General features: G+C 29.8%; 4 protein-coding genes across 5 annotated transcripts; all 4 read right to left on the bottom strand.

The window, feature by feature from the left end:
- Window positions 1–720: 720 nt before the first annotated feature.
- Window positions 721–15,171, bottom strand: LOC145962568 (facilitated trehalose transporter Tret1-like). Of its 2 annotated transcripts, XM_083083758.1 has the most exons (7): window positions 14,458–15,171; window positions 13,421–13,692; window positions 9,396–9,820; window positions 8,493–8,866; window positions 5,437–5,708; window positions 2,113–2,537; window positions 721–1,832 (listed from the first exon to the last, which is right to left on the bottom strand). In XM_083083758.1, the coding sequence occupies exons 1-7, from the start codon at window positions 14,486–14,488 to the stop codon at window positions 1,205–1,207; spliced, it is 2,427 nt and encodes an 808-aa protein (XP_082939884.1). In that variant the 5' UTR covers window positions 14,489–15,171; the 3' UTR covers window positions 721–1,204. The 2 variants fall into 2 exon arrangements, with proteins under 2 accessions (XP_082939884.1, XP_082939885.1); XM_083083759.1 differs by lacking the exons at window positions 13,421–13,692; window positions 14,458–15,171 and having other exon boundaries at window positions 9,396–9,535; window positions 9,721–10,771.
- A 337-nt stretch (window positions 15,172–15,508) lies between these two features.
- On the bottom strand, window positions 15,509–22,069 carry LOC145962571 (facilitated trehalose transporter Tret1-like). Its single transcript, XM_083083760.1, has 4 exons — window positions 21,960–22,069; window positions 20,871–21,142; window positions 18,074–18,498; window positions 15,509–17,801 (listed from the first exon to the last, which is right to left on the bottom strand). The coding sequence occupies exons 1-4, from the start codon at window positions 21,988–21,990 to the stop codon at window positions 17,174–17,176; spliced, it is 1,356 nt and encodes a 451-aa protein (XP_082939886.1). The 5' UTR covers window positions 21,991–22,069; the 3' UTR covers window positions 15,509–17,173.
- Window positions 22,070–23,282: 1,213 nt separating this feature from the next.
- On the bottom strand, window positions 23,283–24,317 carry LOC145962446 (uncharacterized). The gene has a single exon (XM_083083503.1). The coding sequence runs from the start codon at window positions 24,315–24,317 to the stop codon at window positions 23,283–23,285; it is 1,035 nt and encodes a 344-aa protein (XP_082939629.1).
- Window positions 24,318–24,447: 130 nt separating this feature from the next.
- LOC145962448 (uncharacterized) lies at window positions 24,448–25,579 on the bottom strand. The gene is made up of 3 exons (XM_083083504.1): window positions 25,492–25,579; window positions 24,677–24,991; window positions 24,448–24,521 (listed from the first exon to the last, which is right to left on the bottom strand). Exons 1-3 carry the CDS (start codon window positions 25,577–25,579, stop codon window positions 24,448–24,450), a joined length of 477 nt encoding a protein of 158 aa, XP_082939630.1.
- Between the last annotated feature and the right edge of the window lie 631 nt (window positions 25,580–26,210).

Raw genomic sequence — 26,210 nt, forward strand, 5'->3', positions numbered from 1 at the left:
TATTTAACATGTATTATATATTTAAAATTATTCGAAGACGTTGATAATATATAAAGGCAGATTTTATATTTAATATAATTTAATTATATCAAGATTATTTGACATATTTTTAACTTTAGTATTACAATCTTAATAGAAGCAATAGGAGTCATATTATACATAAGTAAAATTTAACATATGAAAAGTATTTTTTGTTATTTTATTTGATATTATAAATTAAAACTGATATTATAGATTTAAACATTATATCATTAACATTCCAGACAGAATTAAAATATATATGTTGATATCCCTCCATATAGTATAATTTGAAAAAATAATTAATTAATAATGCATTAATTTTCTTAACTTTTTAATTTTTATTTCTATAATTTTAAGAGGTTACAATATGTATGCGAATACTAAAATGAATATACATGTCATTGAATTACTACTTTATATAATAGATCCTTCGTTAATAGAAAATAAAAATTTTTAGTGAAAAAATATGTAAATGGATGAATATTGAGGCAATAAATAAGAAAATGGATTTGTAGACACAAGATCTAATTTTCAAAATAAAAATTTCAAAAAAGTATTTTAAAAAATAACATGCATATACAGGCATATGAAAAGCGAGGAATAATATATATGAAGATCAAAAATATTAAAAATATAAAATTAAAAAGTTACAAACACATTTAATGATATAACTGATTAATCTAAATTCTTCTTCAAGGTGTGGTGTAATATCACAAGATGATGATTCTATAATATATCGAAGAATATGCATTCGAAACAATTAAAGTCCAAAATTCATTTTAAAAGTATTGAAATGTACATCCTCTATAAATATATATTAAAAACTGAAATCGACAAAAAAACTTAAATTCAATTAAAGTTATAATTGTCGCTTAGGAAATACAAAATATTATTATTATATAAGAACACAAAAAATTATTACGCTGTAAAAGTTTCCGTAGATATTGCTCGTATTTCTTTCGAAATAGAATAAAGAAATTCTTTTTTGGCTCTTTTTTTTATTCAGAATATGACTCACTATCAGTTTTGATAATTTTCTAATTGTTATTCGGTATATATCCTCTTTATGATTTAAACGCAATTAACGTGGTGGATCCGATATACGTTCGATTTTGAAATATATATTTTTCAATGAATCATTTAAGAATTCATTAAAAAAGATTAAAAAATATATCTTTGATTCTCACTGCTTCGATAAACCTTGCAATTCTTCTTGTATCTGCTCTAATGTCTTGCCTTTGGTTTCAGGTACATAAAAGAATATGAATATAGCACCAGCGAAACTGCACGCAGTGAATATCCAGAACGGTATATGTATGCCAGCAATATCGGCAATGATCAAATATGATCTTGTAACGACAGAAGCCATCAAACTTATTACTATTAAAACTATCATGCTGCCAAGTGCCTTCACATTTGTAGGAAATATTTCGCTGAGCAAAGTGCACGGTAGCGAAGCCAGGCCCAAGGAATTCATGATTGTGTGTATGATGACACCTGCAGCGGGCAACCAAGTAATATCATTGGTATTCATATGATTGTATTGCATATTGAAATACGTCGCAATCGTTGCGGACGAGCACGCTGTACCAATGCAGGAAATTATCAGCAGTGACTTTCTACCGCTGTGATCAGTGATGAACATAGAGATGATCGAAAATATCAGTTGTACACCGCCCAATATCATAGTCAAGTATTTGCCCTCCAGATTAACATTCATCTGGTCGAAGATCATTTGAGCATACTGGTCTATTGCTTGAGAGCCGCTCATTTGCTGAATTATGCCCACGCACAATAATGTTATTAGAGCTCTGTAAAATCAAGTTTATTGATCAAATGTAGCTGAAATAATAGTTCTGTTGTTCTATATCATTGCAATAATTTCAAATTACTATGAGATCAAAAATCGAATAGAAAATATTTAAGAAAATTATTATACAATAATATAATTATTTTACATAGAGAAAAGAATGGATTTGTACAAAATTACATTACTTGCGAAATTAATTGTAATAGAAAAGATATTTTCGAAAATTTTTATCGATTCATTAATGATCAAGTGTGACGATAAATGGAAATCTGATATCTCACCTGCGATTTTCTGGCACGCATAAAAGTTCTCGAAAACCAGCTTGATCATCTAAATTGGTTATCACGAACCGCTCGATATTACATGCTTCATTGTAAACGTCCTCTTTGCCTCTCAATTGAATGAGAGAGTTCATGGCTTTCTGTTTGGCGTTACGACGTATCAAATAGTATGGAGACTCCGGTAGCCAGATGAAAACAAGCATAAATAAACACGGTGCAATCAAAGACACGAAGGTGAGATTTTGTATAGATACAAATGGGCCTATCACAAACTCCAGTAAAATGCCGATTCGCACAGCGACTGTTAACATGGATGTTAAATTACCGCGAATGTGTGCTGGTGAAATTTCGCCCAAATACATCGGCGTGGCTGTATAAGCGATGCCTGTAGCCAAACCGGATATAAACCTTGATACGTACAGCTCCTATAAAGCAAAGAAAAAAAATAGGAATTTAAAGAGATTGATCGCGCCAAATTCAGTAGCATTTTGAAGCTTGAAGTTTCAAATTTAACATGCAGTTGATGGTTTTTAAAAATTTTTTTATCTTCCTTATTCTGCGCTTTAAAAAAAAACACACTATTTCGTTCTTTAAAATTATGTACTTTTAACACGCCGCAACTTGAAAAAAAAAAATTGTCTCGAAAAATTCAACTCAAATTCCATAAACTACATTTTACTTACAAAACGCTTTTTCTTAAATTTTCCTACGATTTTTTTTGACCAAGTAATACGATTTTGAAAATAAACCAGTACTTTCTAGAAATGATGATGTCGATTCTCGGCGATAAATCATCATAGCCAAAAAATAAAAGAAGTCTTTTGAAGTTTGAAATTTCAACTTTAACGCGTTATCATTAGTTTTTTTAAATTTTTTATCTTCCACGTTCATGCTTTAAAGAAGAACATTGTTTTGTTCCTTAAAATTACGTATATTTTACACTCTGCAGTTCGATAAAATAATTTTTCTCGAAAAATTCAACTCAAATTCCATAAATTACAATATTTTACCTAGAAAACGATTTTTTTTTAATTTTCATACGATTTTGTTTGACCGAGCTACATGACTTCGAAACTAACATTCTTTTTGAAGCATTGTTAGCCGGCTCGATCATCGGACCTTACGTCTCTTAATTTTTTCTGTGGGGACACTTAAAATATCAAATTTATTGCGATATTCCCATCAGAAGACATGCAAGAAAGAATTCGACGTGCATGCAATGCAATCATCCCGGAATTACTCAAAAAAGAAGCATTTATTTATCGAATTCGAAAATGTATAAAGGTTAACGGAAGTCATTTTGAACATCTTCTGTAAAAAAAAGATATTTTTGTACTAAAATAGTTTCCTTTTCTAAACGTTTTTATATATCAAAGTCATTTGAAGGTCATCATATCCTATATGGTTAAATTTGTTTTTTTATAAGCTACATCACTGCGTTAATGAAAATATGCCACCCCATTTAAAAAAATGTTAATGACTTTGAAATCTCGTAAACAGTAACAGTAAAAAGAAATTTTTGATAATCAGAATATTAGTCTTTTTGAATTGAACAATTTTTGTCTTTTGAGCTTTGTCGTATCGTCAAAGGAATCAGAAATATTCTAACTGCTAGTGTTAGAGAAAACACCCTGTATATATACATGTATACATGTGAGATACGCGGGATCAGCACAATTCCTTTGTGCCTTTCCGCCATTCTCAGAAAACCAATCTAAGAGTTTACACTATCATTGATAATTAAGCTGATGACATATAATTAAGCGTACGTTATCAGAGCGTTAATTTAAGTTTTCAATGAAACACTAAGACACTTAATATTTCATTAATTACACAGACCTGCGAAATTTGATCTTTTGTCAGTTACAAAAAGCAGAGTAGGTGAATCTGATAGATTTTATGACGCTGAAAGCGAAGCTGGCCGCAGAATTTCCCCAGCACGTCAAGTTTTTGAGTAATTTGTAGTTGAATGGCCCAAAAATCGCTATTTTGGCTAATTTCATGAATCTGTTGTGGAGAAACCAAATTTTTTGAAATATATCTGTTAATGATATCGTATAGTACTCACTTTCATTTTTCAAATTCACTTTCGATTACCGCCGCACGATTTTTTGGAATTAAAAATGACGCATCCAATATGGCAGACAGAATTACAATGAAAAAACATAAAATTTAGAAAAATTTATCAAAATGTCTAACAACAGGTATTAGATATTTCTTTACAATATTTTTTTAGGCAACCGAAGCTGACATATGTCTTTTCAAATTTGAAGATGATGGATCTACCATATTGATGTTTATGTAAATTTTCTTTAACGTGAATTTTCTTATAACTTTATACTTATATATCTGAGCGAAAAAAAATCGTGCGGCTGTAATCGAAAATGGATTTAAAAGGTGAAAGTGAGTACTATACGATACCATTGGCAGAAATATTTCAAAAAATTTGGTTTCCCCACAATAAATTTATGAAATTAACGAAAATAGAGACTTTTGGGCCATTCAACTACAAATTACTCAAAATTTGACGTGCTGAGGAAGTTTTGCGGCTAGCTTCGTTTTCAGCGTCACAAAATCTATCAGATTCACCTACTCTGATTTTTTTAACTGAACCGCTCAGACCTGTGTTATACGCATTAAATATGCTAAAGAATTATATATCTACCAAATAAATTATAACAAATATATTCAAAAATTTCTAAAGAAATATATAATTATATATTATTTAAAATATGTTTAACACTCTCTGTGTTTGTAATTATTGAATTTTAAATATCGGATATAATATATGCATATAATAATAGGTGCAAAATAAATTTTTTCTTATTTGTTTTAAATGTCAATGAATGATTATTCTATAACAATTTATAATATTTTTTAGGTGACAATGTGTGAACACTGTCGTTTCAATGTGTTCATGGAACAGAAATCACTTGTATTAAGCTGATTTAAAATTTTGTATGTTGAGGAGGAAAAAATATCGCTTTTATAGATAAATCTTATTACTCCTACTTATAAGATCTATATAGATTAGAAATTTGTTTGTATAGATTAGAATGGAATAAAATTTAAAATTTAATCTAGAATCGATGTGTATGTATATTGTGTGTTATATTCATATATTCTTACAATTTCAAGGAAAGCGTCATTTCAAGGAAAGCGTCATTTCAAGGATAAGTGTCATTACATTGATAAGCGTTACAAAGATGTGCATTTTCTAGGCAAACTTAAAACAATAAAGACTGAAACTATAATCAAAACTTCCTTAATTAATAATTTTTAATCTGAAGATGTAAATACGATATTTTTTTCTAGGATACTTACTTTCGAAGATGTTGCAAAAGCTATCATCAACCAGCTGATTATCGAAGGCACCGCAGTAAATAACATGGTATTTTTTCTACCGAAGTTATTCACAATGACTGCACAAATAATGTTACCTGCAGCTCCACCGAATGTATGTAAAGATGCCACCCAAGAGGCTTCTTCCGGAGTCAGATGCATAGGATATTTTTCATCTTTCCCTTGCATCAATACAGGCAAAGATGGCGACGACCAACCAAAAAATTGGCCAACCGACAGCATGCCCAGATTTCCTTCCAGATAAAATAACATTTCGAATAGGCTTTGAGAATCATTTTCTTTTTAACTGACATTAATAATGTCAATTTTATAGAAGAAAATATTCTTCTATGTAAAATTGATTTATATATTATTAAATATTTTTCAATCATAATTTTTTTAAATTTTAATATAATTTTGTATGTATTTACAAACACAGAATTTAAAATAATAACGTAATCGAAGTTGCAGATATGTAGGTATTTCAAATAAATAAAAGAATTTATATATTCTGTTATGAAATATATGTAATAGGCATACATGAAATAACTTAACAAATAATTAGGATAACAATCAAAATGCATAAAATGTATAATAATTAAATATAAGTTTGGTTATAAAATTATAAAAGAATAAATATTTATTAAAGGAACTGGAAAAATATAAATTAAATTAAATATACATGTAATATCATAGTCATATTACATATACATAGCATCAAATCTTATATGGATTTGAAACAAAGCAATAGAAACTAATGGTTGCAGAATCACCGAATATTATTGACATTAAAATCTATATGAAAATATTTAATTTTACGTTCACGTGACAATGACAGCTACATATAATACACATCCAACATCAAGCATAGTTATTTAAAAAAGTTTAATAAAGAAGGAATTTAAATTATTGCAAACATTTATGTGTAATTATAAATTTAAAGTAATAATGTATGAATATGTAAATGTAACCGAAATATTTTTATTTCTCCATGTTATTTTCTCAATGAATGCATGTACGTTACGTACCCGCTATGGCAGCAAGATATAGTTTCTTCATCTTTACAATGCAATCCGCAGATAGCACATATTCGTTTCACAAATGTTTCCTCGTTTTATAACCGACTCTTGAAAACGTTTCTAATTGGTTAAATTGTCTATTTGAAACACGTTAAGAGGTACGTTTCCTCTGATAAAAAGGTTTAAAAATACATTTAAAATACGTTTAAAATACGTTTTCTCTTTCATTCTTTAAACATTTGTTTTCTCACGGAATTAATAAAACAATGTATTCATACACACTCTCTAAAAGTGAATCAGTATATCATCAGTGAAAACAATAAATAGAGTCATTGATACAGCAGTTATGAGTTATTATAGCATTGTAAATCAATAATATTTCACTGAAAGAGTTAGTAATATTGACTGTTTTAATCAGTAATATTAGATTATAATTTACCTACTTCGTATAAAATTAAAAATATTATTTATATTTACGTGCATATTGAATATGCATCTTAAATAGATGATGATTTATTTCATCTAAACAGATAATGAACGGATCATTTTGGTTTATTGGCCGGACATTTACTTGTCCGACTTATAAAATCGATTAATATCTAAAGCTCCTCTATTGAAAGTATCAGAAATTAAATCGAAGTTATACTTTTAATTTTATCTGTCTCCCTTTGCAAGCTTTATATAATTTTCATGACTAAAACTTAAGTACGAGAAAAATAGCGCATCGGAACAGTAAATAAATGAACTAGCGATTACTAATTTTATAGTGAAATTTAACTTTTACTGGTTATAATTAGATATAAGATAAAGTAACAAATAGTAAACGTTTCATCTGAAGATCAATGAAATACTGATTCTTAGTGATTCTTAGATATCTTATTCATATATTTATAAATATGTATTAATATAGTTTCCGTAATGATTATGTGTATATATATATATATATATATATACACAGGGTAGACCATTTTAATCAGTACACGCGAATGTCTCAGAAACACTGCATTAAATCGAAAAATTTTTCAGATATAAGTTGTATGGCTTGAAGGGGGACATAAGATGGTACCATTGGTTTGACCTTGGGTGGCGTTGTCAATATCAGGGCATTGTCACTTTGGATTTTTAAATGGAACTCCCTATTTTTTATTACATATTCTTGTAACTCATCTCGAGAGCTTTTCAAAACACTATAATAAAGTATTTCTTCATTGAGTACTTTTCGAGTTATGAGGCTTGAAATCATTTCTTAATTTTACATAAACCATAAAATATCTAGTAAAATATTCATTTTTCGATTATCTTACCTTAATACTTTTATATACAAAACAATGAGAGGAATCAATTGGTGTAAAGAAAAAACATAGTTGTTTTTAAGAAAAAATATGTAATTTGCAATTAACAATTACATATTTTTTCTTACAAATAACTGTATGTTTTCTTTACACCAATTGATTACTTTCATTATTTTGTACATAAAATTATTAAGGTAAGATAATCGAAAAATGAATATTTTACTAGATATTTTATGGTTTATGTAAAATTAAGAAATGATTTCAAGCCTCATAACTCGGAAAGTACTTAATGAAGACTAACTTAATTATAGTGTTTTGGAAAGCTCTCGAGATAAGCTACAAGAATATGCAAAAACATATAGGGTGTCCCGTTTAAAAAGTTGGAGGTGACCTTCACATAACCTTGAAAACGCTATTCGAGGTCATAATAATGTTACTGTGTAATGCGCCACATAAAACCCTATAACTTTTGTATGAAACATTTTTTTTTAAATGCGTATTTTTCAAAATATTAAGGAGTTTCCACACTTTTGATAAACCCTGTATATATATATATATATATATATATATATATATATATATATATATATATACAGGGTGATTCTGAACAAACGTTTGTCTTTAAAATATCAAATTCTTGAATGAATTCTAAGACGATTTTTCCTCTTGCAAAATTTTGCCCGGAGCTTAGTTTTTAAACTATAAAGAAAAATAGTTAACTACTTACGGAACGAGTACAAAAGGTAGGCAAGGACGGCGCGATATAGGCGATTACGTGGGGCACTCGCCGCGATCAGCTGATTGCTATACGCGATGACTGTAACAATCAGTGTGTGTGTGAGAATGTGTACGCACACACACACACACACACACACACACATAATGCAGGAGATTATCAGCAGTGACTTTCTACCGCTGTGATCAGTGATAAACATACAGATGATCGTAAATATCAGTTGTACACCGCCCAATATCATAGTCAAGTATTTGCCCTCCAGATTAACATTCATCTGGTCGAAGATCATTTGAGCATACTGGTCTATTACTGGAGAGCCGCTCATTTGCTGAATTATGCTCACGCACAATATTGTCATTAGAGCTCTGTAAAATGAAGTTTATTGATCAAATGTAGCTGAAATAATAGTTCTGTTGTTCTATATTATCGTAAAGCGTCGTCTACAATGGGAGTAATATCGGTGGAGTAAGGCGTAAGATTAGGAGTAAGCGAATGGTTTTTTTCCATTTCGCCTTACTACACCGATAAAACTGTCTTACTTCCTACTCGGACATCTTATTATATACATTTCGTAGAAAGTAAGACAGTTTTATCGGTGTAGTAAGGCGAAATGGAAAAAAACCATTCGCTTACTCCTAATCTTACTCCACCGATATTACTCCCATTGTAGACGACGCTTAACAATTTCAAATTACTATGAGGTCAAAAATCGAATAGAAAATATTTAAGAAAACTATTATACAATAATATAATTATTTTACATAGAGAAAAGAATGGATTTGTACAAAATTACATTACTTGCGAAATTAATTGTAATAGAAAAGATATTTTCGAAAATTTTTATCGAATCATTAATGATCAAGTGTGACGATAAACGGAAATCTGATATCTCACCTGCGATTTCTTGGCACGCATAAAAGTTCTCGAAAACCAGTTTGATCATCTAAATTGGTTACCACGAACCGCTCGATATTACATGCTTCATTGTAAACGTCCTCTTTGCCTCTTAATTGAATGAGAGAGTTCATGGCTTTCTGTTTGGCGTTACAACGTATCAAATAATATGGAGACTCCGGTAGCCAGATGAAAACAAGCATAAATAAACACGGTGCAATCAAAGACACGAAGGTGAGATTTTGTATAGATACAAATGGGCCTATCACAAACTCCACTAAAATGCCGATTTTCACAGCGACTGTTAACATGGATGTTAAATTACCGCGGATGTGTGCTGGTGAAATTTCGCCCAAATACATCGGAGTGGCTGTATAAGCGATGCCTGTAGCCAAACCGGATATAAACCTTGATACGTACAGCTCCTATAAAGCAAAGAAAAAAAATTGGAACTTAAAGAGATCGATCGCGCCAAATTGATTAGCATTTTGAAGCTTAAAGTTTCAAATTTAACATGCAGTTGATGGTTTTTAAAAATTTGTTATCTTCCTTATTCTGCGCTTTAAAAAAGAACACACTATTTAGTTCTTTAAAATTATGTACTTTTAACACGCCGCAACTTGAAAAAAAAAAAATTGTCTCGAAAAATTCAACTCAAATTCCATATATTACAATATTTTGCATACAAAACGCTTTTTTTTAATTTTCCTACGATTTTGTTTGACCGAGCTACATGACGTCGAAACTAACATTCTTTTTGAAGCATTGTTAGCTGGCTCGATCACCGGATCTTACGACTCCTGATTTCTTCTGTGGGGACACCTCAAATTTGAAATTTATCGCGATATTCCCACCAGAAGACATGCAAGAAAGAACTCGATGTGCATGCACCGCAATCATCCCGGAATTACTCAAAAAAGAAGCATTTATTTATCGAATTCGAAAATGTATAAGGTTAATGGAACGTTTTTGTGTTTCAAAGTCATTTGAAGGTCAACATATTCTATATGGTTAAATTTGTTTTTTTATAAGCTACATCACTGCGTTAATGAAAATATGCCACCCCATTTAAAAGAATGTTGATGACTTTGAAATTTCGTAAAGAGTAACAGTAAAAAGAAATTTTTGTTTATCAGAATATTAGTCCCTTTGAATTGAACAATTTTTGTCCTTTGAGCTTTGTCGTATCGTCAAAGGAGACAGAAATATTCTAACTGCTAGAGTTAGAGAAAACACCCTGTATATATACATGTATACATGTGAGATACGCGGGATCAGCACAATGTTCATGTGTCTTTCCGCCATTCTCAGATAACCAATCTAAGAGTTTACACTATCAATGATAATTAAGCTGATAACATATAATTATGCGTATGTTATCAGAGCGTTAATTTAAGTTTTCAATGATGCACTATGACACTCAATATTTCATTAATTACACAGACCTGAATTTTGAAACTTGACCTTTTGTCAGTTACAAAAAGCAGAGTAGGTGAATCTGATAGATTTTGTGACGCTGAAAACGAAGCTGGCCGCAGAATTTTCCCAGCACGTCAGGTTTTTGAGTAATTTGTAGTTGAATGGCCCAAAAATCGCTATTTTGGCTAATTTCATGAATCTGTTGTGGAGAAACCAAATTTTTTGAAATATTTCTGTTAATGGCATCGTATAGTACTCACTTTCATTTTTCAAATTCACTTTCGATTACCGCCGCACGATTTTTTTTCGCTCAGATATACATGTTATAAGACCGGTCATGCACAGGGATCCAATAAGCTATTCTAAATCAACCGTGCTACCTCTCTATCTCTCCGAATCAAAATTAGGGTAAAAACATACATTTTTAAATACCTTCTGTCACCTTTTGAAATTAGAAATGACGCATTCCAATATGGCGGGTAGAATAAAAAGGCATAAAATTTAGAAAAATTTATCAAAATGTGTAACAACAGGTATTAGATATTTCTTTACAATACTTTTTTAGGCAACCGAACCTGACATATGTCTTTTCAAATTTCAAAATGATGGACCTACCATATTGATGTCTATGTACATTTCCTTTAACGTGAATTTTCTTATAACTTTATACTTATACATATATCTCAACGGAAAAAAATCGTGCGGCGGTAATCGAAAATGGATTTGAAAAGTGAAAATGAGTACTATACGATGCTATTGGCAGAAATATTTCAAAAAATTTGGTTTCCCCACAATAAATTCATGAAATTAGCGAAAATAGTGACTTTTGGGCCATTCAACTACAAATTACTCAAAATTTGACGTGCTGGGGTAGTTCTGCGGCTAGCTTCGTTTTCAGCGTCACAAAATCTATCAGATTCACCTATTCTGATTTTTTTTTAACTGAACCGCTCAGACCTGTGTTATACGCATTAAATATGCTAAAGAATTATATATGTACCAAATAAATTATAACAAATATATTCAAAAATTTCTAAACAAATATATAATTATATCCCATACAGCACAGGTAGATCCTGAGTATGTACTCAGTATATCGCAAACGTAGATTGTGTTCATCCCACTAATATTCGATATACATACTATGATATTTTGAGAATGTACGGAGGATGTTCCTATGTCTGCCTTAGAAACCTACTCAGTATATACTCAGAATATTTCTTGGTATATTACGAGTATATTTTTAGAATATTTTAAGCATATTTTTACATTAATAAATTATATATGAATATAGGAGATAGTTGGACTATATGTAGAATAAAAAATAGATTCTTCGTGATGTAAAAAATAAATAAAAATGTGAAATTATTTACTTTATAAACAAAACTTCAGACAAAAATGTTATTTCTAATAGATGAATATAAAACGTTTGAAAAACACCTATTAGTGTTTATTAAATGATTCTTATTGAAATATTGATCTCGATAATCTATGTACAATTATGTAAGTACACTCGGTAATAGATGAAATACCTTAATAAATGCAGTAAATGGATTACTTCTCATTTTAATTTCAAATAATCTATTTAATATTCTGAATTCCAACAAGGAATCCAGATTATTAGACAAATTACTTTAAATTAAGTCAGTTTATTATAAATTAAACTGACTAAAAAGAAAAAAGAAGAAACTTTAGAATTCATGTTAGTACCAGTCCTTTATGTCCATTTCACCAAAAATTAAGTACGAGTTTGGTAGCGCGCGTAGCGGCAAAATAAAGAAACACATGCAATATTATAGAGTATCCTGAAAATATACGAGAAAGAATATACTAATACGAGATATTCAAAGTATATTCTGAGAATATATGAAAAATAATACAACAAGAGATGTTATAGGATTATTCTCAGTATATTACATCTGTAATGTAAATTTACAGTATGAGTATAGAATATTCGAATGATATCATGTGCTGTGTGGGATATTATTTAAAGTATGTTTAACACTCTCTGTATTTGTAATTATTGAATTTTAAATATCGGATATAATATATGCATATAATAATAGGTGCAAAACAAATATTTTCTTGTTTGTTTTAGATGTCAATGAATGATTATTCTATAACAATTTATAATATTTTTTAGGTGACAATGTGTGAACACTGTCGTTTCAATGTGTTCATGGAACAGAAATCATTTGTATTAAGCTGATTTAAAATTTTGTATGTTAAGGAGGAAAAAATATCGCTTTTATAGATAAATCTTATTACTTATAAGATCTTATTACTTATAAGATCTTATATTTATAAGAACTTATCTACTTATAAGATCTATATAGATTAGAAATTTGTTTGTATAGATTAGAATGGAATAGAATTTAAAATTTAATTTAGAATCGATGTGTATGTATATTGTGTGTTATATTCATATATTCATACAATTTCAAGGAAAGCAAGGATAAGTGTCATTACATTGATAAGCGTTACAAAGATGTGCACTTTCTAGGCAAACTTAAAACAATAAAGACTGAAACTATAATCAAAACTTCTTTAATTAATAATTTTTAATCTGAAGATGTAAATACGATTTTTTTTTCTAGGATACTTACTTTCGAAGATGTTGCAAAAGCTATCATCAACCAGCTGATTATCGAAGGCACAGCAGTAAATAACATGGTATTTTTTCTACCGAAGTTATTCACAATGACTGCACAAATAATGTTACCTGCAGCTGCACCGAATGTAAGTAAAGATGCCACGCAAGAGGCTTCTTCCGGAGTCAGATGCATAGGATATTTTTCATCCTTCCCTTGCATCAATACAGGCAAAGATGGCGACGACCAACCAAAAAATTGGCCAATCGACAGCATGCCCAGATTTCCTTCCAGATAAAGTAACATTTCGAATAGGCTTTGAGAATCTTTTTCTTTTTAACTGACATTAATAATGTCAATTTTATAGAAGAAAATATTCTTCTATGTGAAATTGATTTATATATTATTAAATATTTTTCAATCATAATTTTTTTAAATTTTAATATAATTTTGTATGTATTTAGAAACACAGAATTTAAAAAAATAACGTAATCGAAGTTGCAGATAGGTATTTCAAATAAATAAAAGAATTTTATATTCCGTTATGAAATATATGAAATAGGCATACATGAAGTAACTTAACAAATAATTAGGATAACAAACAAAATTCATAAAATGTATAATAATTAAATATAAGTTTTGTTATAAAATTATATACAATAAATATTTATTAAAAGAACTGGAAAAATATAAATCAAATTAAATATACATGTAATATCATAATCATATTAACATAACATCAAATCTTATGTGAATTTCATACAAAGCAATAGAAACTAATCGTTGTAGAATCACCGAATATTATTGACATTAACATCTATATAAAAATATTTAATTTTACGTTGACACGTGACAATGACAGCTACATTTAATACACATCCAACATCAAGCATAGTTATTTAAAAAAGTTTAATAAAGAAGGAATTTAAATTATTGCAAACATTTATGTGTAATTATAAATTTAAAGTAATAATGTATGAATATGTAAATGTAACCGAAATATTTTTATTTCTCCATGTTATTTTCTCAATGAATGCATGTACGTTACGTACCCGCTATGGCAGCAAGATATAGTTTCTTCATCTTTACAATGCAATCCGCAGATAGCACATATTCGTTTCACAAATGTTTCCTCGTTTTATAACCGACTCTTGAAAACGTTTTTAATTGGTTAAAATGTCCACTAGGAAACTCGTTAAGAGATACGTTTTTTTCTGATAAAAAACCGTTTAAAAAAACACTTAAAATACGTTTAAAATGCGTTCTTTTCCTTTTATTCGTTAAGACGTTTGTTTTCTCATGAAATTAATAAAATAATGCATTCATACACACTCTCTAAATGTGAATCAATATATTATCAGTGAAAACAATTAATAGAGTCATTGATGTAGCAGTTATAAGTTATTATAGCACTATAAATCAATAATATTTCACTGAAAGAATTAGGAATATTGACTATTTTAATCAGTAATATTAGATTATAATTTACCTACTTCGTATAAAATTAAAAATTTTATTTATATTTACGTGCATATTTAACATGCATTTTAAATAGGTGATGATTTATTTTACTTAAATAGATAATGAACGGATCATTTTCGTTTATTGGCCGAACATTTACTTGTCCGACTTATAAAATCGAATCAGAAATTAAATCGAAGTTATACATTTAATTTTATCTGTCGCCCTTTGCAAACTTTATATAACTCTCATAATTAAAATTTAAGTATGAGAAATATAGCGCATCGTAGCGGTAAATGAATGAACTAGCGATTACTGATTTTACAGTGAAATTTTACTTCCACTGACTATAATTAGATATAAGATAAAATAACAAAAAATAAATGTTTCTATTGAAAATCAATGAAATACCGATTTTTAATGATCTTATTCATATATTTGTAAATAGAAATTAATCTAGTTTTCGTAATAATTATGTGTATATATATATATATGTGTGTGTGTGTGTGTGTGTGTGTGTGTGTGTGTGTATATATATGTATGTATGTATTTATAATTTGAAATTAATTTGAAATTAATTAAAAGGTATTTTTTATTTTGTCTTTAGAAACGTGAAAAATATGTTTCCTTAACTATGGTTTTAAAAATGTTTCTATAGAAACGTTTCTTATTAATGCTTTACGGTTAAAAAGCATTGGATACGTTTAGGAAGCATTTATAAAACGAACGTGTGCCACCTGGGCTATTTCTGATTTAAGACAAATCTGTCTTAAATCAAATAGATTTGGATTAGGTTATATCTTCCGGATGTGGTGCCCCCCCACCGTAGGGGAGGCGGAACCCACTGTATCTACGCATGCACTTTGCAAACTAAATTGAAGTTCATTCTACATCTAATCTCCAATTAAGAGTGCAGTTTATGCGGATTTGCCCAAAATAAATTCACGGGAACATTGAACTTATTTTGTAAATAACTTTGTAATAAACAACGAGCGACGGCTAAAACTTTTTGCACATTAATCAGGGACATATCCTTGACAACACATGTCAAGATCATCGAAATTGGTGAGGTCGTCGCTAATATGCAGTTTTACATATACATTATTTAACATATATTATATATTTAATATTATTCGAAGACGTTGATAATATATAAAGGCAGATTTTATATTTAATATAATTTAATTATATCAAGATTATTTGACATATTTTTAACTTTAGTATTACAATCTTAATAGAAGCAATAGGAGTCATATTATACATAAGTAAAATTTAACATATGAAAAGTATTTTCTGTTATTTTATTTGACATTATAAATTAAAACTGATATTATCGATTTAAACATTATATCATTAACATTCCAGATAGACTTAAAATATATATGCTGACATCCCTCCATATATAATTTGAAAAAATAATTAATTAATAATGCATTAATTTTCTTAACTTTTTAATTTTTAATTCTATAATTTCAAAACGTTACAATATGTATGCGAATACTAAAATGAATATACATGTCATTGAATTACTACTTCATATAATAGATCCTCCGTTAATAGAAAATAAAAATATTTAGTGAAAAAATATGTAAATCGATGAATATTGAGGAAATAAATAAGAAAATGGATTTGTAGACAAAAGATCTAATTTTCAAAATAAAAATTTCAAAATAGTATTTTAAAAAATAACATGCATATACATGCATATGAAAAGCGAGGAATAATATATGTATATGAAGATCAAAAAAATTAAAAATATGAAATTAAAAAGTTACAAACACATTTAATGATATAATTGATTAATCTAAATTCTTCTTCAAGGTGCGGTGTAATATCACAAGATGATGATTCTATAATATATCGAAGAATATGCATTCGAAACACTTTAAGTACAAAATTCATTTTAAAAGTATTGAAATGTACATCCTCTATAAATATATATTAAAAACTGAAATCGACAAAAAAACTTAAATTCAATTAAAGTTATAATTGTCGCTTAGGAAATACAAAATATTATTATTATATAAGAACACAAAAAATTATTACGCTGTAAAAGTTTCCGTAGATATTGCTCGTATTTCTTTCGAAAGAGAATAAAGAAATTCTTTTTTGGCTCTTTTTTTTATTCAGAATATGACTCACTTTCAGTTTTGATAATTTTCTAATTGTTATTCGATATATATCCTCTTTATGATTTAAACGAAATTAACGTGGTGAATCCGATATACGTTCGATTTCGAAATATATATTTTTAAATGAATCATTTAAGAATTCATTCAAAAATATTAAAAAATATATCTTTGATTCTCACTGCTTCGATAAACCTTGCAATTTTTCTTGTATCTGCTCTAATGTCTTGCCTTTGGTTTCAGGTACATAAAAGAATATGAATATAGCACCAGCAAAACTGCACGCAGTGAATATCCAGAACGGTACATGTATGCCAGCAATATCGGCAATGATCAAATATAATGTTGTAACGAAAGAAGCCATCAAACTTATGACTATTAAAACAATCGTGCTGCCAAGAGCCTTCACATTTGTAGAAAATATTTCACTAAGCAAAGTGAACGGTAGCGAAGACAGGCCCAAGGAATACATCATTATGTATGTAATGATACCTGTAGCGGGCAACCAAGTAATATCATTGGTATTCATATGATTGTATTGCATATTGAAATACGTCGCAACCATTGCGGTCGAGCACGCTGTACCAATGCAGGAGATTATCAGCAGTGACTTTCTACCGCTGTGATCAGTGATGAACATACAGATGATCGTAAATATCAGTTGTACACCGCCCAATATCATAGTCAAGTATTTGCCCTCCAGATTAACATTCATCTGGTCGAAGATTATTTGAGCATACTGGTTTATTGCTTGAGAGCCGCTCATTTGCTGAATTATGCCCACGCACAATATTGTTATTAGAGCTCTGTAAAATCAAGTTTATTGATCAAATGTAGCTGAAATAATAGTTCTGTTGTTCTATATCTTTCCAATAATTTCAAATTACTATGCGATCAAAAATCGAATAGAAAATATTTAAGAACATTATTATACAATAATATAATTATTTTACATAGAGAAAAGAATGGATTTGTACAAAATTACATTACTTGCGAAATTAATTGTAATAGAAAAGATATTTTCGAAAATTTTTATCGATTCATTAATGTGACGATAAATGGAAATCTGATATCTCACCTGCGATTTCCTGGCACGCATAAAAGTTCTCGAAAACCAGTTTGATCATCTAAATTGGTTATCACGAACCGCTCGATATTACATGCTTCATTGTAAACGTCCTCTTTGCCTCTCAATTGAATGAGAGAGTTCATGGCTTTCTGTTTGGCGTTACGACGTATCAAATAGTATGGAGACTCCGGTAGCCAGATGAAAACAAGCATAAATAAACACGGTGCAATCAAAGACACGAAGGTGAGATTTTGTATAGATACAAATGGGCCTATCACAAACTCTAGTAAAATGCCGATTCGCACAGCGACTGTTAACATGGATGTTAAATTACCGCGAATGTGTGCTGGTGAAATTTCGCCCAAATACATCGGCGTGGCTATATAAGCGATGCCTGTAGCCAAACCGGATATAAACCTTGATACGTACAGCTCCTATAAAGCAAAGAAAAAAAATAGGAACTTAAAGAGATTGATCGCGCCAAATTGAATAGCATTTTGAAGCTTGAAGTTTCAAATTTAACATGCAGTTGATGGTTTTTAAAAATTATTTTATCTTCCTTATTCTGCGCTTTAAAAAAGAACACACTATTTAGTTCTTTAAAACTATGTACTTTTAACACTCCGCAACTTGAAGAAAAAAATTGTCTCGAAAAATTCAACTCAAATTCCATAAACTACATTTTACCTACAAAACGCTTTTTCTTAAATTTTCCTACGATTTTTTTTGACCAAGTAATACGATTTTGAAAATAAACCAGTACTTTCTAGAAATGATGATGTCGATTCTCGGCGATAAAATCATCATAGCCAAAAAATAAAAGAAGTCTTTTGAAGTTTGAAATTTCAACTTTAACGCGTTATCATTAGTTTTTTTAAATTTTTTATCTTCCACGTTCATGCTTTAAAAAGGAACATTGTCTTGTTCCTTAAAATTACATATATTTTACACTCTGCAGTTCAATAGAAAAATTTTTCTCGAAAAATTCAACTCAAATTCCATAAATTACAATACTTTACCTAGAAAACGATTTTTTTTTTAATTTTCATACGATTTTGTTTGACCGAGCTACATGACTTCGAAACTAACATTCTTTTTGAAGCATTGTTAGCCGGCTCGATCATCGGACCTTACGTCTCTTGATTTTTTCTGTGGGGACACTTAAAATATGAAATTTATTGCGATATTCCCACCAGAAGACATGCAAGAAAGAATTCGACGTGCATGCAACGCAATCGTCCCGGAATTACTCAAAAAAGAAGCATTTATTTATCGAATTCGAAAATGTATAAAGGTTGACGGAAGTCATTTTGAACATCTTCTGTAAAAAAAAGATATCTTCTGTAAAAAAAGATATCTTTGTACTAAAATAGTTTCCTTTTCTAAACGTTTTTATATTTCAAAGTCATTTGAAGGTCAACATATCCTATATTTGTTTTCTTATAAGCTACATCACTGCGTTAATGAAAATATGCCACCCCATTTAAAAAAATGATAATGATTTTATAATCTCGTAAACAGTAACAGTAAAAACAAATTTTTGATAATCAGAATATTAGTCTTTTTTAATTGAACAATTTTTGTCCTTTGAGCTTTGTCGTATCGTGAAAGGAATCAGAAATATTCTAACTGCTAGAGTTAGAGAAAACACCCTGTATATATACATGTATACATGTGAGATACGCGGGATCAGCACAATGCTTTTGTGTCTTTCCGCCATTCTCAGATAACCAATCTAAGAGTTTACACTGTCATTGATAATTAAGCTGATAACATATAATTAAGCGTACGTTATCAGAGCGTTAATTTAAGTTTTCAATGAAGCACTAAAACACTTAATATTTCATTAATTACACAGATCTGCGAAATTTGATCATTTGTCAGTTACAAAAAGCAGAGTAGGTGAATCTGATAGATTTCATGACGCTGAAAGCGAAGCTGGCCGCAGAATTTCCCCAGCACGTCACGTTTTTGAGTAATTTGTAGTTGAATGGCCCAAAAATCGCTATTTTGGCTAATTTCATGAATCTGTTGTGGAGAAACTAAATTTTTGGAAATATTTCTGTTAATGATATCGTATAGTACTCACTCTGATAGTACTCTGATTTTTGTAACTGATCCGCTCAGACCTGTGTTATACGCATTAAATATGCTAAAGAATTATATATGTACCAAATAAATTATAACAAATATATTCAAAAATTTCTAAAGAAATATATAATTATATAATATTTAAAATATGTTTAACACTCTCTGTATTTGTAATTATTGAATTTTAAATATCTGATATAATATATGCATATAATAATAGGTGCAAAACAAATTTTTTCTTGTTTGTTTTCGATGTCAATGAATGATTATTCTATAACAATTTATAATATTTTTTAGGTGACAATATGTGAACACTCTTGTTTCAATGTGTTCATGGAACAGAAATCACTTGTATTGAGCTGATTTAAAATTTTGTATGTTGAGGAGGAAAAAATATCGCTTTTATAGATAAATCTTATTACTCCTACTTATAAGATCTATATAGATTAGAAATTTGTTTGTATAGATTAGAATGGAATAGAATTTAAAATTTAATCTAGAATCGATGTGTATGTATATTGTGTGTTATATTCATATATTCATACAATTTCAAGGAAAGCAAGGATAAGTGTCATTACATTGATAAGCGTTACAAAGATGTGCATTTTCTAGGCAAACTTAAAACAATAAAGACTGAAACTATAATCAAAACTTCCTTAATTAATAATTTTTAATCTGAAGATGTAAATACGATATTTTTTTCTAGGATACTTACTTTCGAAGATGTTGCAAAGGCTATCATCAACCAGCTGATTATCGAAGGCACCGCAGTAAATAACATGGTATTTTTTCTACCGAAGTTATTCACAATGACTGCACAAATAATGTTACCTGCAGCTGCACCGAATGTAAGTAAAGATGCCACGCAAGAGGCTTCTTCCGGAGTCAGATGCATAGGATATTTTTCATCCTTCCCTTGCATCAATACAGGCAAAGATGGCGACGACCAACCAAAAAATTGGCCAATCGACAGCATGCCCAGATTTCCTTCCAGATAAAATAACATTTCGAATAGGCTTTGAGAATCTTTTTCTTTTTAACTGACATTAATAATGTCAATTTTATAGAAGAAAATATTCTTCTATGTAAAATTGATTTATATATTATTAAATATTTTTTAATTATAATTTTTTTTAATTTTGTTGTAATTTTGTATGTATTTACAAACACATAATTTAAAAAAATAATGTAATTAAAATTACAGATAGATATTCTAAATAAATAATTTATTATTTAAATTGCAGATGGGGATTCTAAATAAATAATTTATTATTTAAATTTATATATTCCGTTGTGAAATATATATAATAAGCATACATGTAATAACTTAATATAATTAGGATAACAAACAAAATGCATAAAATGTATAATAATTAAATATAAGTTTTGTTATAAAATTATAAAAGAATAAATATTTATTAAAAGAACTGGAAAAATATAAATTAAATTAAATATACATGTAATATCATAGTCATATTACATATATATAGCATCAAATCTTATATGGATTTGAAACAAAGCAATAGAAACTAATGGTTGCAGAATCACCGAATATTATTGACATTAAAATCTATATAAAAATATTTAATTTTACGTTCACGTGACAATGACAGCTACATATAATACATATCCAGCTTCAAGCATAGTTACTTAAGAGAGTTTAATAAGAAAGGAATATAAAATTATTGCAAACACTTACGTGTAATTATAAATTTAAAGTAATAATGTATGAATATGTAAATGTAACCGAAATATTTCTATTTCTCCATATTATTTTCTCAATGAATGCATGTACGTTACATACCCGCTATGGCAGCAAGATATAGTTTCTTCATCTTTACGATGCAATCCGCAAATAACACATATTCGTTTCACAAATGTTTCCTCGTTTTATAACCGACTCTTGAAAACGTTTTTAATTGGTTAAAATGTCCGCTAGGAAACTCGTTAAGAGATACGTTTCTTCTGATAAAAAAACGTTTAAAAAACATTTAAAATACGTTTAAAATGCGTTCTTTTCCTTTTATTCGTTAAAACGTTGTTTTCTCATGAAATTAATAAAATAATGCATTCATACACACTCTCTAAATTATAGTGTTTTGGGAAGCTCTCGAGATAAGCTACAAGAATATGCAATGACAAATAGTAGGTTCCATTTAAGAAATTGAAGGTGACCTTTATGTGACCTTCAAATAACTCTTCAAGGTCAAACCAATGATACCATCTTATGGCCCCCTCGAAACCAAACAACTTTTGTCTGAAACATTTTTTTTTTTAAATGCGTATTTTTCGAAATATTAAGGGGTTTCCACACTTTTGGTAAACCCTGTATATATATATATATGTATATATATACAGGGTGTTCGGAAATTCAATCGCCAAATTTTCAGAGATTGTCGGGGGCACCATAAGAATCATTTTTTGCAAATGAACCTGGGGTCGGAAACGTGTCATTACATCGCTACGGCATACGGAGTGTTCGAAAGAGTCGGGACCTCGAAATATCATAAAAAATAGAAGTTTTACAAAAAATTGTTTCAAACAAAGTTGTAGGGTGTTAAAAGGTCTATTTACTGGCGCCATGTGTTTGACCTTGGATGGCGTCGCCACGGTCACGACAAGGCCACCTTGAATTTTTTAAATGGAACCCTCCACTTTTTATTGCATATTAGAAATCAGAAATAAAATACTTTATTTTCTAGATGATGATTTCAATCGGATACGTGCTTTAACAACAGTGCACAACAGTACTATTATATTATTATTATTATTATTATCTTTTTTTCTCAGACATGTGTCTGGTTGGTAGTAGAAAGACACGCGGATCGTGATCAAGCGTGTTTTCTTTATAGCTGTTAAGTTATGTTGCGTTTAGAAATTTCCGTGTGAGCATGTATCAATGATTACTGATTTTTGTAGTTGTATGTATATGTTTGGTTGTAGTTGTAGTGCATGAGTGTATTGATGGATATTGTGTGGTATGACTCCTGTGCTTGATAGTATGATTGGTATTATTTCTACTTTATCTTGATGCCACATGTCTTTGATTTCTCCAGCCAGTTGGATGTATTTTTCAATTTTCTCTCCTGTTTTCTTCTGTATGTTTGCTGTGTTTGGTATGGATATTTCAATTAGTTGTGTTGTTTTTTTTCCGTTTGTGTATGAGTGTGATGTCTGATTTATTGTGTAGTGTTGTTTTATCAGTTGTAATATTTCTGTTCCAGTATAGTTTGACTTCGTCATTCTCCAGTATATTCTGTGGTGTGTATTTGTATGTTGGTGTGTGTCGTTGTGTTAGTTTGTGTTTTATAGCTAATTGTTGGTGGACGATTTTTGCTACGTTGTCGTGTCTTCTGATGTATTCTGTGTTTGCTAGTATTGTGCATCCACCTATGATGTGATCTATTGTTTCTATTTGTTGTTTGCATAGTCTACATTTGTCTGTTTTTATGTTGGGGTCTTTGATTATGTGTTTACTATAGTACCTAGTGTTGATTGTTTGATCTTGTATTGCAATCATGAATCCTTCTGTTTCACTGTATATGTTGCCTTTTCTTAACCATGTGTTGGATGCCTTTTGGTCGATGTATGATTGTGATAGATACTGTGGATGTTTACCGTGTAATATTTTCTGTTTCCAGTTTTCTTTTTTTGTATCTGTTGTTGTTATATTGTCTGTTGGATTGTATGTGTGGTTGTGAAATTGTAGTGGTGTGGCTGATGTGTTTGCGTGTGTGATTGCTTTGTGTAGGTCGCTAGTTTCTGCATGTTTTGTGAAGTATTTTCTTAAGTTATCGATCTGTTTGTAGTTTAAGTTTTTGATGTCTATGAAACCTCTTCCCCCCTCCTCTCTGTCTAGTGTGAATCTTTCCAGTGCTGAGTGTATATGGTGTATTCTGTACTTGTGACAGTATGATCGTGTGAGTGTGTTGAGTGCTTCCAGCTCCGTGTCGCTCCACCTCACCACTCCGAACGAGTATGTTAGTATTGGTATTGCAAATATGTTAATTGTCGTCGTTTTGTTCCTTGCTGTTAATTCTGTCTTCAATATCTTAGTTAGTTTCTGCTTATATTTCTGCTTCAATTCTTCTTTAATTTTTGCGTGTTCTATTCCTATTTTCTGTTTGTATCCTAAGTATTTGTAGTCGTCTGTATTTTCCATTGCCTCTATTGTTGTTATTGTCTACTATGTAGTTTTCTTGTTTATTTGCTTACTCTTGATTATATTGTTCTTTTTACATTTATCAATTCCGAAAGTCATATTTATGTCTGTGCTAAATATTTCTGTTGTTTTAAGTAGGTGGTTTAGTTGATGGTTCGTTGCTGCTAGCAGTTTTAAATCGTCCATGTATAGTAGGTGTGTGATCTTATGTGGGTATGTTCCTGTGATGTTGTATCCATATTTTGTGTTATTCAGCATGCTGGATAGTGGGTTCAGGGCTAAACAGAACCAGAACGCACTTAAAGAATCTCCTTGATATATTCCTCGTCTTATCTGTATGGGTTGTGATGAGATATTACCTGTATTTGTTCGGATGTTGAGTGTGGTGCTCCAGTTTTTCATTACTGTTACTAAGAACTGTATTAGTTTGGGGTCTGCTTTGTATATTTGTAATATTTGTATTAACCAGGAGTGTGGTACACTATCGAAGGCTTTTTGATAGTCAATGTATGCGAAGTGCAGCGATTTTTGTTTGATTTTAGCCTGATGTGTTATTTCTGCGTCTATTACCAATTGTTCTTTGCATCCCCGGGCTCTCTTACAACATCCTTTCTGTTCTTCATTGATTATCTTGTTGTGTATTGTGTGCTCGGTTAATTTCTGTGTTATGATTGCTGTAAGTATTTTGTATATCGTTGGTAAGCATGTTATAGGGCGGTATTTCGCTGGGTTAGTTGTGTCCATTGTGTCTTTAGGTTTCAGGTAGGTTATTCCTTGTGTGTGTGTGGTATTTTGTGTGGATGTGTGATATAACTGTTGAATAGTTTGGCTAAGTGTGCGTGTGTTGCTTTAAACCTTTTTAATCAGAAGTTGGTTATTTTGTCTTTTCCGGGTGCTTTCCAGTTGTGTGTGGAATTGATTGTTTGAGTGACTTCTTCGTGTTTGATTATTATCTCGGGCATTTGTTATATTGTGCTGTATTTGTTTGTTTCCGTTTGTATCCACTGTGCTTGTCTATTGTGTTGTATTGGGTTTGACCATATGCTGCTCCAAAAGTGTTCGACATTTTTGATATTTGGTGGGATGTTTACTGTGGTCTCTAAGTTATCTAGTGTCTGGTAAAATTTTTTCTGATTTATGTTAAATAATTGGTTTTGCTTTCTTCTGTTTTCACTTTTTTTATATCGTTTGAGTCGTTTGGCTAGTGCTTGTAGTTTCTGTTTCTTTTCATTTAGCAGTTCTGTTGCTTCTTGCTTTGACATATTTCCTATTGTTCTTCGTTTCTTATTTGATATTTTGTCTTGTATAAATTGTGTTAGTTGTCCGATATCTTTTCTAAGTTTTTTATCTTTTCCTGTATTCTATGTTGCCATGCCGGTTTTGCGAGTTTCTTTTGTGTGTTGCTTAATTGTTGGTCTTTCTGTATAGTATGTATTCCTACTGTGGTAAGTGCTCCTGTGTAGATGAGTTGAAGTTCTTCCATACCCAAGGAGAACAGAAATGTCAAAATGATGTCAAATTGATGTATAAATATGGTCAAATTTTAGTTCGTCAAAATGACATCAAATTGTATAAAATTTTGATGTTGTCTTGATGTTCACAATGACGTAATTTTGACATTCCTTTTTGACTGTTCAAAATTATTGCTAGAGACATTAAGATAGTAATTAATAAACATATTTGACTGTTTATGATACATTTATTATTAATATCACAAATAATATTACATGTTACAAATAATATCATTTATAAACGTTATTATTGCACAGTAATAGTAGAATATATTAAAGTAGTTAATATTAAAGTATATAGTAGAGAATATAAATATCACTTTTAAAAACATTGCACAGTAAAAATTATTATTCTTTCATTTACGTTGACCAGAAGTATTCA

This window comes from Camponotus vicinus, unplaced genomic scaffold, assembly GCF_025532165.1.
Source record: "Camponotus vicinus isolate PSW18456_S1 unplaced genomic scaffold, iyCamVici1.0 SCAF_12, whole genome shotgun sequence".
Taxonomy (NCBI): domain Eukaryota; kingdom Metazoa; phylum Arthropoda; class Insecta; order Hymenoptera; family Formicidae; genus Camponotus; species Camponotus vicinus.

Bases quoted from the DNA above. Each gene is read 5' to 3' on its own strand.
- LOC145962568 (XM_083083758.1), bottom strand. From the start codon at position 14,488: ATGAAGAAACTATATCTTGCTGCCATAGCGG. The intron at 5,709-8,492 runs GTAAGTAGTTAA...TTTATCTGGAAG, and splicing joins CTACCTTTTGTACTCGTTCC to GAAATCTGGGCATGCTGTCG. The intron at 1,833-2,112 runs GTGAGATATCAG...TTGATTTTACAG, and splicing joins TGCGTGCCAGAAAATCGCAG to AGCTCTAATAACATTATTGT.
- LOC145962571 (XM_083083760.1), bottom strand. From the start codon at position 21,990: ATGAAGAAACTATATCTTGCTGCCATAGCGG. The intron at 18,499-20,870 runs GTAAGTATCCTA...TTTGCTTTATAG, and splicing joins CCTTTGCAACATCTTCGAAA to GAGCTGTACGTATCAAGGTT. The intron at 17,802-18,073 runs GTGAGATATCAG...TTGATTTTACAG, and splicing joins TGCGTGCCAGGAAATCGCAG to AGCTCTAATAACAATATTGT.
- LOC145962446 (XM_083083503.1), bottom strand. From the start codon at position 24,317: ATGGAAAATACAGACGACTACAAATACTTAGGATACAAACAGAAAATA.
- LOC145962448 (XM_083083504.1), bottom strand. From the start codon at position 25,579: ATGTCAAAGCAAGAAGCAACAGAACTGCTAAATGAAAAGAAACAGAAA. The intron at 24,992-25,491 runs GTGAAAACAGAA...AAATACTTACAG, and splicing joins ACTCAAACGATATAAAAAAA to CAATCATAACACAGAAATTA. The intron at 24,522-24,676 runs GTAATATCTCAT...TACCCACATAAG, and splicing joins CAACATCCGAACAAATACAG to ATCACACACCTACTATACAT.